This window comes from Notolabrus celidotus, chromosome 19 (genome assembly GCF_009762535.1).
Source record: "Notolabrus celidotus isolate fNotCel1 chromosome 19, fNotCel1.pri, whole genome shotgun sequence".
Taxonomy (NCBI): domain Eukaryota; kingdom Metazoa; phylum Chordata; class Actinopteri; order Labriformes; family Labridae; genus Notolabrus; species Notolabrus celidotus.
This window is the reverse complement of record NC_048290.1, coordinates 24,716,775-24,733,882: the sequence shown is the minus strand read 5'-3', so window position 1 is coordinate 24,733,882 and position 17,108 is coordinate 24,716,775. Positions and strand designations below refer to the sequence as shown.

Genomic DNA, 17,108 nt, shown 5'->3' with positions numbered 1-17,108 from the left:
ACAAATATGAGCATTGATGTTACTGTCAGTTCATAAATAGTTCAGGGACCGCTATAAAGTCAGAGTCATATGTTAGGATACTTGTGTCTTTTTATGTCTCGTCAGTGACAGCTGATTGTAAATGTCAGGATATCCTCTGATGCCTCTCATATGATCCAATAATAATCGGCCTCTGCTCCGGACACCTTCCGGGTTATCCAACAGTTCGCCTGTGCTGCACACAGAGCCAGGACCATTTGCAAAGGTCAGTCAAGATATCTGCCGCTAACCCCACTACTCTCACTTTTCTATGTGCACTTGTTTCGATTTTCATTTGTTTGCTTGTGTTTCGGGCTCTTCTGAGTCACGCTTCTCCAACATGCACGAAACAGATGTGTATATTTGTCACCTACTAGCAGGCGAGCTAGCTCATTGTAGCTTCACCCCCGCTAGGAGACAAAAAGAGAAGAGTGCTGCCCGCCTTGTTATTAGACATATTGATGTCTGACTCACAGGGGGACATCATTGAGCCCCTGTCGAACAAAAACTCAGCGTCTCTTTCAGATTTTGACTCTCCAAGGTCTCTGTATGACGCACAGTGAAATATAATGCTGCCGAGTGGAAGTCATTGATTCAAGTTATTTTATTGGGTCATAATAGCAATGCCGTCAGCCACAGGTTTATGAGAGCCCTTCACAGCCTGACCCGGGTTTAAGGTTTAAACTAGGACATTCAGGACGAAACGACACATGTTAGGAGTAGTTGTCATTGGCTAACGTTGTAGTTTTTGCAAAATGTCATTGGCATTATTTGGCAGGAGCGCCACACTTTTTGGTGACGTGGTATCTTAAATTTCCTAACATGAAATAGTAGCCCTGAACACACCACTCAGAGGACGTAATGACATTAATCATACTGAAAGTCATCAGAGTTCTAATTATGGGTGCTAATCATTTTTTAACATTATATTGTTTTACAGTTTTGCAGGAAAGTGGTGGTTAGGTCAGTCAAAATGAAATGCATACATTTTGATGAATAGGTAAAATAAATAACTAAAGAAGACATTTTAGATTAAAGGTTTTCAAATCCAAAGATTATAGGAAGCATATCTGTACCAAAGTTAAAATGAAAAAGCATATTTGAAAATTAAATTGAATTAACAGAAATGCTTTGTAACTTTCTAAATATGTGTGCATTATTTGACTCGCAAATAAAATTAATATTCAATAATCCCATTTGGATTTTAATTTTCATCTTAAACAATGCTAATTATGTTTCGCAATTAAAATTGAAAAGTAAATGACATTTGCTATTTAATAAAAAAAAAAGCCCTCTAAATTAGTATCAAAATTCAAATTAAGAAGAAAATTAAAATGCTAATTTAGAGGGGCATTAGCATTGATGAAGATGAAAATTAAAGTTCAAATAGGATAATTGAATATTAATTTTATTTATGAATCAAATAATGCGCACATATTTAGAAAATTAAAAAGCATTTCTGTTAATGCAATTTAATTTTCAAATTTGCTTTTTCATTGTAATCTTGGTACATATATTCTTCCATATTTAGTGGTGTCTGTTTTCTAAAATGGTAGATTTACATTAGAGTACTGCTGATTGAAAAGATATTACAGATATAACCTTGGAGTATAAATCAGTTATCAGTCAGTTAAACACAAGCATTGATTTCCTGACACCGGATCAGGAAGTCTACTTTTATTGGTGCATCTTATAAGATGCATCAATAAAAATATTGACTTCCTGATTGCCGTTAGTGCATAATTACTACAATGACCCTGAGGTTACTTTTAATATTGCCTTTATGCAAATACGTGTGATTAAATACCTTCCATGACTGAACCTGACAGTTATTGTCATCATTAAGTAACCAGACTTGCCTTGTGATGGGTATAACCTCTGTGTGCATATAAAATGTCACAGTGGAGTTTATTGCCAGCTATTTCTAGTTTGAACCCTTCTACACCAGTCTCACCTATCCCAGTTTCATTATCTCCCTTTAAGTAAACATGCTCTCCCTTGTGCTTTTTACTGCCTCAGAGTCATTCAGTGGTCTGCAGACAGTGTTAAGGAGAGTCTGTCATTGTGCTTGATTTTATATTTGTTAGATTGAATGAAAACTTAAATCACAAAATGTTGGTAGCAGAAAAAAGGCCTGAATATATTGTATATGTGCATCAGTAACCAAGAATAAACTGATAATGTGTCTCCAACAGCAGACGAATGTGTTGTATTTTGGGACAAATATATGTAGGAAAGTTTAGTTCCAGTCAATGTGACCTTTTGCATACACAGGGGACATAAGTGTGTGTGTGATCCATAAGAAAACAGAGGACATATTTGTGCAGACTCGTGGGTACAGTGCGACTCATACCCTTTTACTTTTGCACACTTTAAATAACTTTCCTGGTTGTTCTTCTCACCCTCCCCTCTCTCTCTTTCTATCTCTCACGCCTCCCCCCACAAGGAGGGGTGTTCTCTGTCCTGTCGAGCTCCTCCTGGTGTGTGAGTGTCAGGTGTGTGTGCACCATGGCGAGCCTCCTCCGTGTTGTGGCAGCTAGCTGCTCGGCCCCTGTGTTCAGCGGGATTTCCTGCATGAAGCTGCAGGGCAGCCCTTCAGTCAAAGCATCGTGCATTCGCTTCTTCAGGACCCATCAAGCTCTGGGACGATGTGCTAGTCCAGGTAAGACATGGACACTTCAGTTTGTCATGATACTTTAACATTTTGTTTGTGAATAGAAGGTAAATTAACATTATCCCAATTTTGACATGTTACTACAACTTTTCCCTCTGAAGACGCAGACAGTATTAGAACTAACTCAGCTCAACTAAGGTCACATGATCTAAAAACTACACTGTGACAGAGGGCAGCTGTGGACTTTCTTGGGACATGTGCACCATACATAGTCAGAATAGAGGTTGAAATAGTAACACAGCATTACAGAGGCATCAAAACTACTTTCCTGCATTTACACTTAGCTACCATTTTTTTTGACGCTACACTTCGGATTGGAAGCTACATTCTGTTATAAAGTATTGCTGGGGCCATATGTCCGGGTAAAACAACATATGTGATAAGTCACTGGCTGCTGTTAAAAAACATCAATATTAACATTCAACCACTTCTTAGCTAACATCACTTTTTCATCATGTAACAGTAAAAGATAGATTAGGTGTCATTTCTCAGCTAGCTAACTAACATAAGGCAATGTGGCATTTTCTAGCTTACACTGATGTTAGCTTGGAATTGTTTAGATGCTAAAGACTTGTCATAGCTGTGGACTCCAAATGCAATATCAAACCATAGACTGTAAAAAAGATAATGCACAGCATTGCTCTGCCTTTTCCCGTTGTTCGGTTTTGAAGCCAAGAAATCCTGTTTGAATGTGTCGACATTGTGCAGCCAGAGTCTGCGCAGTAGAGAATTTCTGTGTTGCCACGGTAACAAGCTCCGTTTTACAGCCTACAGTCACGAGATCCTATGGAGTTTCTCTCTACGGCAGCTGTCAATCAAAGTGAACCCGGAAGTAAAACCCTGTTTTTTAACCTCTAATAACTAACGAAAAAGAAACTTTTCAGAAAGTCAAATAATAACTACGTATCATCACAGCATACGGATGTGAGAAACATTCGTACCACGTGTATTTATATTTTAAAGTTTGACCTCAGCCCCATTCAAATTTTGGGGTTTTGAGTTTCTGAGTTTTTGACCTATACTGCAGCCAGCCACCAGGGGGCAGAGTTTTTGTGGAAGCTTCACTTCCAGTCGAGCGATTGAACGTCCACTTTTTTTTTTTTACAGTCTATGTATCAAATAGGTTATTTAAGATGTCGCCCTGTGTTGTTCCTCCAAATTTCACTTTTCATTATTTCTTCAGTTACTGATAAATCTCATAAACTCTCATCAACTTAAACAATAGATGATAATTTGTTACATATCTTTTCTTATGCCATTTTCAAACCTAGAATATAGCAGTACAAAATATTCAGGCTTCCTAGCCCTAGCGTGACGTCAGGAAAACATTGCAATCAGCATGCCTATGTTGGTTGATTAGCTTTAATGTAATGAGATAAGCAGCAGCTACTAGCCTGTGCATCCTTGTATATAAATGTGATCGATTTAATTGAGCATAAATATTGTTCTTTTGATGGCTCCCCTGATCTAAACTTGGGAGGCCATGGTGTTGAGATTGGAAGCATTAGTGGATAGAAGCATGTATGTATGACCTGGAAAGAACAGATCAACCATAGAGTTAAATTATTAAACTGATTGATGTTTTGTTTGTTTTTTATGAAGAAGGGAATAAAAAAAGATTTGCTCCTTTCTCTTATTCATAACATGGCACAATGAAATTAAATAGGTTCCTACTTCTGGTTTAACAAAGTGTCCAGCATGGTAATGACACCAGTAGCTCTGGGGAAAGGGAAAGTGCATTTCAAGGTGGATCATACAGACTTCTTTTTTTCTTCTTCTTTATTTAAACTTTCTTTTTTCCTGTTAAAATCTAAACTTAAAACCCTTTATATAAGCTGACTGTTGAGGTTTTTAGTTCCACATTTTACCACTGATAGAAACGTGAAGGCAGCCCCACCTGTGCACTCTGTTTGCCTTCTCATGTATTTAGGTATCAGGTGCAACATAGCAGGTGGCAACATACCCATTACATAAAGACTGACAGAGGAGGTGTTCAGAATAGTATTACCCTTTAGAGTGGACAGACAGGTATGCTGTTCACTCTGTTGTAATTAGATGGCCTTGGAAACCACTGAAGCAAATCAGCCATATTATAGTGAGAGCAAAACAAACTAATTCATTCTTTTTCATTTTGAATCCCTTAATATGATTGTTGTTCTTGTTAAAGAGAGGATAATCCCGTGTTTTCACAAAACAGAGATAAATAAAACCAAACAGGACAACACATACTTCAGCTCTGCCTTGAAGTCTTCTCTAAAGTTTGTTCTAGAGGTCAGTGAGGCTACCTGAAGGTACTTTCAGCCTCAAGGTCACCCACTGCAGCCCTCAGGCATTGTAATGCGCCCGCACTCTGTGTCCAGTTACCAGGCAGAGGCTGTGTGTCTGTGTGGGTTTTCTGTGTGTGTGTGTGTGTGTGTGTGTGTGTACTGTAAGAACCAGTGCCAGCTGGTTGCAGGTGCATCATGTCAGAGTGTGCCTGGTTCCTGGTCATGCTGTGTACTCTGCGTAAGTGGGTGTTTGAGGGGTGCCTATGACCTGGTTCACGGTGCAGTGCAGTTGGCTCCAGTAACAGCTGGCAGCGTCTATTCTGGACACACAAGAATCAATTTACAGGGTCACAAAGGAGTGGAGGAGAGGAGGAGTCCAGTCCACCACATGCAGATCATATAGATGTGCTTATGTTATGACCTGTAGAGAGCCTATAGGGGGACAGTATAGAGTAGACTGAGGCTGTGTGTTGATGTGAGACTGGATCTAACATGGACTGAATAACGGTGCTACATGAACAAGCTGTTAATGGCAAACTTGAGACATTGTTTTAAGGGGTTAATGCAGCCAGGAGGGGCTGCAAGAGTAGGAAGTTTGATATGCTGATGCATGTGGTTCTGGTGTGAGCTAACAATGAATCCCAGGTAGCTTCTTAAAAACATTATATGTACGAATTAGCCGAATATAACTCAATGGCAAGAAAAGTTTGTGTTCTCTTGACAATCTTTCATCTGGATATCCAGATTTAAGATTTAAAGGTTGTTACAGTGAGATTTACAGACGTGCAAGATGATGCTTAGTCACTGCTCCACTTTTATTTTTAGGATTACAGTGGCGGTCTGGTGGTTGTGCTGTTTCCTGCTGTTTTGTTCAGTAATATGTGAGCCGTGGGCCGAACTGATCAGCTCTGCCTGACTCTGATCCACTCAAGTTATCAGGACTTGTTTGATGTGTTGGCAGAAAGGAACTGGAGATGTATATCCTGCAGTAGTATGTGGTGACTCTGAAATGTAATGTATTCATTTTGAATTCTTGGTGGATGGGTCACTGGGTGAGAGGAAAGGCAGTCTGTCAGAGGAAGAGCTGCAGTGGAATTTTCCATAGGAGCTGACTCAACATGTGACCCATCTGTTGCTTTCACAGCAAACCTGAAGAAGAGTTTAAAGGAGACACAGAACAAATAAGCTTCACATAATAAATCAGTGAATGAGTCAGAGTATTTGGATCTCTTTTGCTGTGAGTCTGTCTTTCTGTCTTTTTCACTTCCTTCTCCAAAAATTAATTCCCATCAAGAGCTTCCCCTTTGTTCTTCCACATGTTGGATCAGGTCTGTTTTAAATCTCTCACAACAAAAGAGAGCTTTTTGCTCTAACAACAACACTTTGTTCATGTCTCGTGAATGAAGACTTGTTGGAGGGTGACTTGAAGTGGTTTTTGTTGTCTGTTTTTGCATTTGTGCCAAGTTAGCTGTGGGGCTGTCTATGGATTGCATTGACAGTCAGTCAGTTAAACACTTCAGTCAAGGCGATGATATCCTTAAACTTAAAAGTTGATAACTATTAAATTGACTTATTGTATCAGCAGCAGATAAACCTTTTCAGTTATAACGTTGTTTTATACTCAAATCAGAGTCATCCCAGATGATGAATCCTAATTAGGGATGTACATTTTAAGTATTTTCTGTGATCAATTTTTGGAAATGTTAACGATCAATTTATGGATTAATCAATACAAAAAATATATATATTATTCTTATGTGAAAAACAAGGCCAAATACGTTTTTTCCACCAAAATGATATCAATCAGGCTCATAAAAATATTGTCAGCTGGGAGTGCAACAGGGTCATAATCAGTCTAACTGCAGAAAAGCTCAGACGGCTCTGATGTTGCTGGTCTGCAAACATACCGTTGTGTGCATCCCTAATAATAATGACTGTCCATTGTGTTGATCTAGTCACAACTACCTTCTTAACTAGTCCTTTTGTGTGTAATGTTAAATAGAAGGGGTGTAAAAAATAAAAATCTGTTTTCGTAACAGCGCTTGGTTTGAAGTCTCTGTTAGGAACATTTTAGGTACAGTATGAGAATCAAACACAACTTGTAAAATTGTCTAAAGTGCAGCTTTGATAATTCAGGTTTGTAGGCTGGCTCAGATTTATTTTTTATAACATTTTAAATGAATCAGTGATGAAATGTATATGAGTATAAGCAATATAATATTTAATATAACCCACTGATATAAAAGTGAATACAAAGGAATAAAATGGAAAAAAGAATAGGATAATGCATGTCTGAAATTATCACCCATGTAGTGTCACTGACTGCTGTCTGCATGTCAGGGCCCCACAGGGACAGGCTGACACGCACACACAGAAACACCAGACTCCACTGTTTACTACACATGACATCAGCTACCCTGCTGAAACCTGGTTTTCAGGACCAGGACTTTGACAGAGCTATTTCTTCTTGACAGATGAGGATAGCTAGGCTCAATTAATGAGTGCATTCTCAGCTTGTTCTGCCCTTCCTGAGTCTCACTGTAACAGACACACACGCTGATGTTCCCGGGTAACAGCTGTTTGAGTTCACAGTAGAAAGCCAATCATTAGTAAAACAGAATTAAACCTCAGTATGTTTTGAGGTGATTGTTGAGAAGTCACTGTACTGAAACTAAGGTTTTCAGTACAGTTGCCTACACATTTGAAACCTTGAACACTGTGTGTGGGGTACTCCTGCATTCGTGTTCCCCATGAATTAAAGTTTCCTTTACTTCTGCATGTATTTAGATCAGTATGCATCTGCATCTAACAGCCATGACGAGTCGATTAAGTACCAATACATATACCTTTACACCCCCACTAACTAGCCTATACTTGCATGCTAAGAAGACATTAAACTAAAGCCATGACAGAGCCTCTAATATGGCTCTAAATTATTTTTATTGTTACAGGAGGATGACCCTCCCTGTGTTTGTAAAGGTCACTCATGTACAGCACAGTATTTATGGTAAACACAGTTTAAACTCGACTCACGGTCATCACCTTGAAGCTGTGGAGGTGTCCGCGTGAAAGAGTATCATACTGTGCTTTTAGTGCTGCTAAAAAAAACCTCTTAGATGATCTCCTCTGTTATAAACTATGAGCTCCAACCTGGAAAAGTGAAGCTGGAATTATTGCTACATTACAATCAACAATTTAGCTGTAAGGTATCCTGTTGGCTTATCTTTCTGTATGAGCTGTAATGAAGCCAACTGTTTATTAGTCTGGCTTGAATTAATTCATCATAATTAAGTGTGAAACCAGCTATGACTAATCTGACATGTATTTTATGTTTTTTGTCCCTGCAGGTATTCCATACAAACAACTCACAGTCGGTGTCCCCAAAGAAATTTTCCAGAATGAACGTCGTGTGGCGATTTCCCCCGCTGGCGTCCAGGCGCTCATCAAGCAGGGCTTCAATGTGGTCGTGGAGTCGGGAGCAGGGGAGCCTTCAAAGTTTGCTGATGAACATTACACTCAGGCTGGAGCAACAATTAAAGACATTAAAGATGTCCTCGCATCTGATGTGCTGGTCAAGGTAAGTCTTAAGTGGAGATGGAGGGGAATGAAATCGGATTGTTCTAGAAACTTACCAAAGGATATGTAAAATTGAGTGGTCTGATGAATCAAGCAACAATGTAAGAAGTTAAAACTGTCTGATACTTTTGCTACTAGGTCCGTGCTCCGGTTTTCAACCCAGAACTTGGCGTCCATGAGGTGGAGCTGATGAAGGAAGCCGCCACTTTGATCAGCTTCATCTACCCAGCTCAGAACCCTGAACTGATGGAAATGCTGTCCCAGAAGAAGGCCACTGTCCTGGCTATGGATCAGGTGCCCCGAGTCACCATCGCCCAGGGTTATGACGCGCTGAGCTCCATGGCAAACATTGCTGGGTATGTAAAGTGTTCACAGCTTTGTCCAATATAGTTTATCCATAAGAGGAGAGTGTAAAAACACAGCTTGTACGATTTAAAGCCCATTTCAGTCAGACAACTCACGTTTAAATTGTTTATTGTAGCAGCAAATACAGATTCATGTTTGGCGCTCAGGCTCCGGCCTCATCACTCCCTGCAGATAAGTTTACATGCAGACATTGAGGAGTGATGAGCAAAACATACTAAACACCCCCCGGAGCTAGCAGGTGGATGCTAGGGAGGCGGTGGGGAAGAAGAACATTTCAGCAATAGGCATGCAGCAGCAGAGGCGTTGACAGGCAGAGGGAGAGATGGGAGATTTTCCCAGTTTAAAAAGACTGCCAATTTGAGAGGCAGAGGGCAGGATTGGATGATGGTTATGAGAGTGGGACATGTGACGTGTATGGCATTGCAGCTCGAGTTGTCTGCCTGAAAATAGCTCGCAGGCGTCGCTCCATAAATGGAAAAAAAGTGTTTACGAATTTCCATTTAAGACCAATTATTGTCGATGTTTGTTCAAATATATTCTTATCTCTTTATTGGAGATGTTTAAACACATTTAAGAACCACTTGTCACATTTATATCCATGTTGATATACTGTTAATTTCCTGTTATGTGTCTCTGTCACTTCAGCTATAAAGCCGTCGTGTTGGCAGCAAACAATTTTGGTCGCTTTTTCACCGGACAGATCACAGCTGCTGGGAAAGTGCCACCTGCAAAGGTGTGTGGTATGAGCATGTGTGTGAGAATGAAAGCTTTGATGTTGGTGTGAACATGTGCACGTAAAATCACTTCATTGGCCATGCTGAACTTTTTCATGTTTGTTTATGTGAATAGGTTCTGATCATTGGAGGTGGTGTGGCTGGATTGGCAGCAGCTGGTTCTGCCAGGGCCATGGGAGCTATCGTCAGAGGATTTGATACCAGGTTTGCATTTAAATGAATTTAATCAAACTGAAAACTGTTTTTTTAAGATGGGACTTTAGAAGGTATGCATATGTTTATCCGTTTAAACCCTCCTCTAATTATTTATTTATTTATTGCACATATAAAAGAACAAAACAAAACATAACACGAGCCAAGATATAACAGATAAATTTCAATAATCATTAACCACTAACATGTTATGCGCAGGAGGAGCCAAAAAAACCCTAACAGGCTTGTCGAGTGGCCCTCCATAAAAAATAATCAACACAAAGACAAAGTATCAATGTAGAAACAGAATATCTACATACAAAACAAAAAAAAGATTATTAAGAGGGATTAATATTTAAAACAATGATGAAAAGAAAAGAAGGGAAAGTTAAAAAAACAAACAAAACAAAAAAGAACAGGACTGTATGCCCTTTGTGGAGTCCTGTATGTGCTTTATTTACAGTATAAGTATAGATTACAAATTGTGTTACCACTTGATGACTGCAACACTGGACTTTATATTATGTAGAAGCCAAAAATCACTGTGATGTTTGTTGTTACTTTTAATTTCTCTGAACTTTACCCACCAATTAATTACTCTTCATAATACAAGCAGTTTCATCTTTCACCAGTTAAACTATTTATATCCATTCTTATTTACTTAAATATTTATCCGTAGCACAATAATTGTATATCAGTTGTAAATAGTAACCAGTTTGTAATTTTGCTGTACGGAAATGCTGCTGAACATTATTTCTTTTCATGTCTTATTACAATAACAATAAAGTGCCTCTTGTATCCTATCCTTTTCAAAAATGTGAAAAAGCCTTAGCAGGAAATTTATACTTCAGCTGGAACTTAATATGGTTCAAATAAGGTGAACTGCACACGTCATGAAAAAGGGTAATTCATTCTTCAGGCATCTTATTTGGATTTAACAGTACCTTTCGGTTTAATGCAACCTCAGGCTTGCTGCTAAAATAATGTTTTTGCAACTGTATGTAAGCCATGATTTTTTTTTAAGGACAAACAATGCAAGTACTACAGCACTAGTCTAGTGGGCATTTGTGGGAATTTGTCTCTATAATCAAGTAGAGATAAATTCTTTCTGTCTGAATAAGAAATCTCCTCTCCCCTCCCTCAGAGCTGCAGCTTTGGAGCAGTTCAAATCTCTGGGCGCTGAGCCGCTGGAGGTGACCTTGAAGGAGTCAGGAGAGGGCCAGGGAGGCTACGCCAAGGAAATGTCAAAAGAGTTCATAGAGGAAGAAATGAAGCTGTTTGCCAAACAGTGTCAGGAGGTGGACATTGTCATCAGCACGGCTCTTATCCCTGGTATGCACAGATGCACAGTGTAAACACAGATTTAATCAGGGACAATGTAAACGACACATCGGTGAGGCAGGTTGTCTTCAAACAAGAGGATGTGCAGATACATTTCCTCTCATGAAATATCTGGAATGCCAAAGATTGTGAGAGTAGTACTCAGGGCAGATAGCTGAAGAATTTTAAAACTAAAGGAGAAGTCATGTCCTGTTAGGACTAGAAGTAACTACTGGAATTTACAAGAACATTTTTGTTCCATTACTTCTCTGGTTTTGATTGTATAGCCACTAAAGCTGTGATGTGTGTTTTTCATTGTAACACTACAGGTAGGAAGGCACCCATCCTGATCACCAAACCCATGGTAGAGAGCATGAAAGATGGGTCTGTGGTGGTGGACTTGGCTGCTGAGGCTGGAGGAAACATCGAGACAACAACACCTGGAGAGCTGACAGTTTACAATGTCAGAGCACACACCACTGACACCAATAGAAATACTCTTATGTCTTTATGAGTGTATCTTATATCCTCTGTCCCCTTCAATTTGCTTTCTGTCCATATTTTTAAGGGGGTGACCCACATCGGGTTCACTGACCTGCCCAGCCGATTGCCAACACAGTCCAGCACCCTGTACTCCAACAACATCACTAAGCTGATGAGAGCCATCAGCCCAGGCACTGAGAACTTTTTCCTCGATGTCAAGGAGGCGTTTGACTACGGGACTATGGATCACGTGGTCAGAGGGTCGATTGTCATGCAGGTATGTAGGCTCACATGGTCTAACTAATGCGTGTGTGTAAAACTGATTGATTGCTCAGATTTCAGGGATGATGCACAGAAAAAACTGAGGATCCATGATGTGATTAGGAAAATGCTTGCAGGTCTCTCTCACGGTCACTAGATGTCACCCTGGGCTCATTTTTCCTCTTATCCACTTTTATGGGATCCCCTTTACATCATAGAATAATTCCTCCCTAAATAAAGAAAAAAAACGTATGTGCATAATTATTCTTGATCATTTTGGATAACAATCAATCAATCTTTATTTATGTAGCACCAAATCTCAATAAGACACTTTACAAACAGAGCAGGTCTAGACCTTACTCTGGATTCTATTATTAACAAAGACCCACCATCAAGACAGGATAAGATCAAGTCCCATCTTACGGACAGGACTCAGTCTGATCTCATCTTAATCCACCATGAGTAGAGCACTTTGCAGCATTTAGCAAGTAATAGCTTTAACAGGCAGAAACCTCGAGCAGAATCAGACTCATGTTAGACAGCCATCTGCCTCGACTGTAACACATAGTACTCCTCAACCAAAGTAAAATTGGCCTCATTTCTTCCATTACCATCTTTTTATTGATGGGTGCTACCACATGATTTACATCAATAATAAATCAAAGAGCAGTGTTTTACTTTAAAGTTGATTTTTTTTTCCTATCAACATTCTCTGTGTGTGCTATGTTTTAATTTTTCTGAGTAAAAAAAAATGGTTTTACTCCTATCATAAAGCAATCATGCAACCCTAAAAGTTGTGATGCTGTGTAAAATGTAAATAGAGACTAAATGTGATGATCTGTGAAACATGGAAATCTAAAGGTTAAAGCTGAGAAATGTAATCCTGTCAGAAAATGATAGTCCTGTTTTGAATTCGATGGTAGCAACAAGATTCAAAAGAAGTTTGGACAGTGGCAACAAAAAAGTGGAAAATAACAAATGACATACCTTAGGACAGTGATTTTCAACCACTGTGCACTAGTGTGCCGTGACAGATCGTCAGGTGTGCCGTGGAACATTTTCAAATTTCACTTAATTAGTCCAAAAAAAACCATGATTCATATACTGCAAATAATTTGCCATGTAGTGCGTCTGTGCCTGCAGTGTAGTGACTAGCGGAGTAATTCAGTACTCATCATACTGACCTGTGCTACCAACCCACTGGGTGGCAATAAAGTGCACTAATGACCTTGTTCATTTAATACAATAGAATTAATGATGCGTGCGTGAGGTGTATGTGACAAGAGGCGTACAACAGCGATGGATAAATATTCAAAAAGGAAAAATTAAGACTCCAATCAGGGCCCTGGAAAAAAATCTAACCTGGATGAAGAGTGTGATATGGGTGTTGGAAAAGGCTACTTTTATGAGAAAAACTAAAGCGGTGTCTGCGAGAGCTCTCAAAGCCACACACTGTGGCAGAGACAGTAATACTACCTGCAAAAGCCATTGTCAATGAGATGCTTCACCCTGACACAGTTAAAGAACTAGCCAAAGTCCCCCTCTCAGATAAACAGATTCATAAATTGAGATGTGTCATTTTGTAACACTTTTGGTTGGAGGTGTGACTCCAGATTTTTTAATGAAAGAAATGTGCCTTGGCTCAAAGAAGGTTGAAAAACACTGCCTTAGGGCACATTTCACAAATAATGAGCTGAACTTTCATCAGGTAAGTTACATGATTGGGTTTGATAGGAGCATCCCAAACTCACCTGCCTGCTGTCCTGACTTTTCATTAGTTAAATTATAAGGCACATTATGGAACATCAAACATCACAAAAAAGATCCTGAACTGTTGTGCTGCTGATTTCACTTTCAGTATGACAGTCATTGGTCTGCTCAGTTACAAAAAGAGGAAGGATGGACAAGGGCTATTTTCGAAGTGTTCCTGGCATCAAATTGAAAATAAGCTCAAGATTTTTCATAAATAATAATTATTTTTTGTCATTTCAACATGTAACATGTTGTCTTTGTCCCTATTTTTAATTAAATATGAAGTTTCAGTGTTGTGCAAACCTTCGCTTTCTGTTTCTATTTAGATTTCACACAGTGTCCCAACTTCTTTGGAAACAGAGTTGTAGTCTGTTGTCTGATAAATGATGCTGAAATGTAGACATTACTTACTATACCTGCTGATCATTAGTTAGCTTACTTTGATCTTAGCAGCAGAGGCTAATGTTTCACAGATTAACGGTGTAACGGTAACATAGATCATGGTGTAAGTTTAGGTAATGAAATCAGGGGATAAATGCAGAAACAATCTCAGCTCTAAATATAAGTCATTTGATATAGCTGATATAACTGGCAGTTAACCGTAGCCATTTGTCTCTTTTCTGGAAAGCGTGGATAACCACAAGCTGAGCCATTGTCATGATGCTTAAGGAAGATTTATGAAACTTTCTGATTGTTCTTTTTTTCCTCTTTCCTATCACGCTATTCTCCGTCTCCACCAGGATGGAAAGAACCTGTTCCCCGCTCCTCAGCCTAACAATGTACCGGTCGCTGCTCCTCCTAAACCCAAGAGCGTCCAGGAGCTGGCGAAGGAAAAGTCTGCACAAGTCTCCCCCTTCAAGGCTACTCTTACCACTGCTGGCATCTACACAGGAGGTGAGGTGACTGATAAAGTAAATCAGCCAGTAAACTGTTTATTCTCAAGCAATGAAGAGACATTAGTAAGAGTCCACACCTAAAATGTGCTAATTTCCAGCATTCATTCTTATAAATTGTCCTGAATGGGTCTAAAGGTAGGTTGAAGGCCACCCTGAGGTGAAGGACGAGTTAATAATCGTCCTTTAAGGTCACCGCCGGAATGTGCACAGGAGGCGTGAAGTGACATTCACACAGACACCCAGTTAGTGTCAGGAAGTGTGGATTGTAAAAACAGCATCACGCTGAGTGTGTGTTTGAAGTGGTGCTGTAGTGAGTGTTTCCCATGGTGCCACACAGCGCCTGGTATAAGTGCACCTCATGCAGTTAATGTGGTTCACACATTGTTTGGGTGCTGGATGGTTTGCTGCTTTACACCACCACACAGATGCTGATTCAAGCTGTTCTTTTTCATTAAAGAGTGAGGAGTTGCTTTGAGCTTGGTACATGCTTATTAGCGAGGCATGTAATGCACCCATTTTCACACTTCTTTGGACGTTCTTTTGCTTTGATACAGAGTATATGAGAGAAAGTTTCCTGTACCTACAAATGTAGCCAATCAGACTGATAACTCTACCTGTTTATTGAAGTAGCAGGGTGTAAGGACAACATGGGGGAACTGTGGCCTACCACACATTGCAATCAACCAAAACATTAAAGAGCAGAGAAAATGTAAAAGAACCAAAAGTCATATAAACTATTTAAGCTGCTACCTTTTATAACTGGATTGGAAAGTTAAAAAAATATATTTATGCAACTAAAAATATTCTTTATTCATCTGACTTTTCTCCACTTAAAGCAAATATAAGATCAGATTAAGTCTGTATACAAACTGGGATAATAACCCCCTGTGAATGCTACTTTTGTGTTCCGTTGAATTAATTAAAAACATCTCTAGACAGTCTATAAAAACTGTCTCTAGGTGTTACCTTAACCCCTTTTCATTTCTTGATCTTTCTCTGTGTGTGTTCCAGGTGCTGCCACCCTGCTGGGTCTGGGTCTGTCAGCTCCTAACGCCGCCTTCACTCAGATCGTCACCACCTTCGGTCTGGCCGGCATCGTGGGATACCACACAGTGTGGGGCGTCACTCCTGCTCTGCACTCTCCTCTCATGTCTGTCACCAACGCCATCTCAGGTTAGTTGTGTTCGGTGCACCTCATACAGAGTCCCAAAAGGTGAAGTCATCATGACACGTGCACAGGAATGGTTTTAGAAATACCACTTAGGTAAAACTCTTTCAGTAAAGTTCAAACCAACCAATCACCAGCAGGGGCAAAAAGTAACACTATGATCTGAAAAGTAGATGAAAATAAAACATCACATTAATGTCTGTCAGATTAAATGTGCCTGTAAACATTGAATCTTCATCTAGATTAACTACAGTATGAATGTTACAGATTTCTCAACATGTGAACTGGACTTTTGGTCATATGGAATTCAAAGCTGGCAGATTTAGATGGGTGAAAATATTAGTAACACTTAAAACTCTGTCCGACATTCACTGTTAACTCAAGATAATACACTTGAAGTCTGAAAGAGAACGAAGCTTACCCTTGAACTAATTAAACGATCATCCATTACATTAGAACCACCAGCCTGATATTGTGTAGACCACTTATTCATCAAGTCAAGGCCAAAACAGCCCTGACCCGAGAGACACAACTAGACCTCTGCAGCTGTGCTGTGGTACGGCAGCAAGACGTTGGCAGCAGATCCTTTGAATCCAGGAAGTTGTGAGGGTAGGGTCTCCATGGATCAGACTTATCTGTCCAGTTCATCTCACAGATGCTAGACTGGATTGAGATAGTGGACTTTGGAGGCCAAGTCAACACTGTTGTGTCCCCCCTGGCTACCTTTTTCCATTGCTACATGCTCTAGTTCTGATGCTCGCGTGTTCTTTTGAGGCACTTTTGGTGTTGAACAGGGGTCAGCATTGGCTCCCCCTGACTGATCTGTTGCAACACAGGGCCTTACACAACACACTGAAATGCTACAATATGACATGTTACACATATAACAGATATTATAACAAACATCATTTGATTCCTCACAGAACAGACCTCTAGAAAGAGGATTACATATAAAAAAAAATAGAAAATAGAGCTACACAGAGGATCAACAGCTCTCTGTTGCTCTTCTCAGTCCAAATAAAAACTTTAAAGATTGTTTCCTTATTGTCAGCTGCCGCTTAACACACAGGGGTTAAGAGGTTAGAGAAGTAAGTGCATGTGTGTGTTCTCACAGCTTTGATCACTCTTTAGACCCACACTTTGGTAGGAAGTAACACACCCTCTGTGATCTTTGAGGGCCAGGGGAGTCCTCTGATCGTTTAGTCGCGCACACAGCCGGACATTAGAGCGCGGCTGTGTAACAAGTAGAGGGAGAGTTTTCACTTCCTGTTAAAACTTTATTAGTTACGACTGTGGCATCTTCACACAGTCTTACTTGTTCCTCTAGACCTGAGCTCTCTCAGTTTTTTAGCCTTGTATGCAGACTTTCTTATGAGTATTCTAAAAATTCCCTCCCTCTGA

At 39.8% G+C, this 17,108-nt stretch overlaps 1 protein-coding gene across 1 annotated transcript in view; it reads left to right on the top strand.

The window, feature by feature from the left end:
• Positions 1–17,108, top strand: part of nnt (nicotinamide nucleotide transhydrogenase) — a 43,189-nt gene continuing 26,081 nt past the window's right edge. The window contains exons 1-11 of the mRNA XM_034710360.1: positions 1–244; positions 2,465–2,680; positions 8,307–8,536; positions 8,674–8,891; positions 9,547–9,634; positions 9,751–9,839; positions 10,972–11,159; positions 11,477–11,610; positions 11,716–11,907; positions 14,384–14,537; positions 15,551–15,712. Of these exons, the coding sequence (XP_034566251.1) occupies positions 2,527–2,680; positions 8,307–8,536; positions 8,674–8,891; positions 9,547–9,634; positions 9,751–9,839; positions 10,972–11,159; positions 11,477–11,610; positions 11,716–11,907; positions 14,384–14,537; positions 15,551–15,712 (1,609 nt within the window). The 5' untranslated portion in view covers positions 1–244; positions 2,465–2,526. The remainder of the gene's footprint in view (positions 245–2,464; positions 2,681–8,306; positions 8,537–8,673; positions 8,892–9,546; positions 9,635–9,750; positions 9,840–10,971; positions 11,160–11,476; positions 11,611–11,715; positions 11,908–14,383; positions 14,538–15,550; positions 15,713–17,108) is intronic.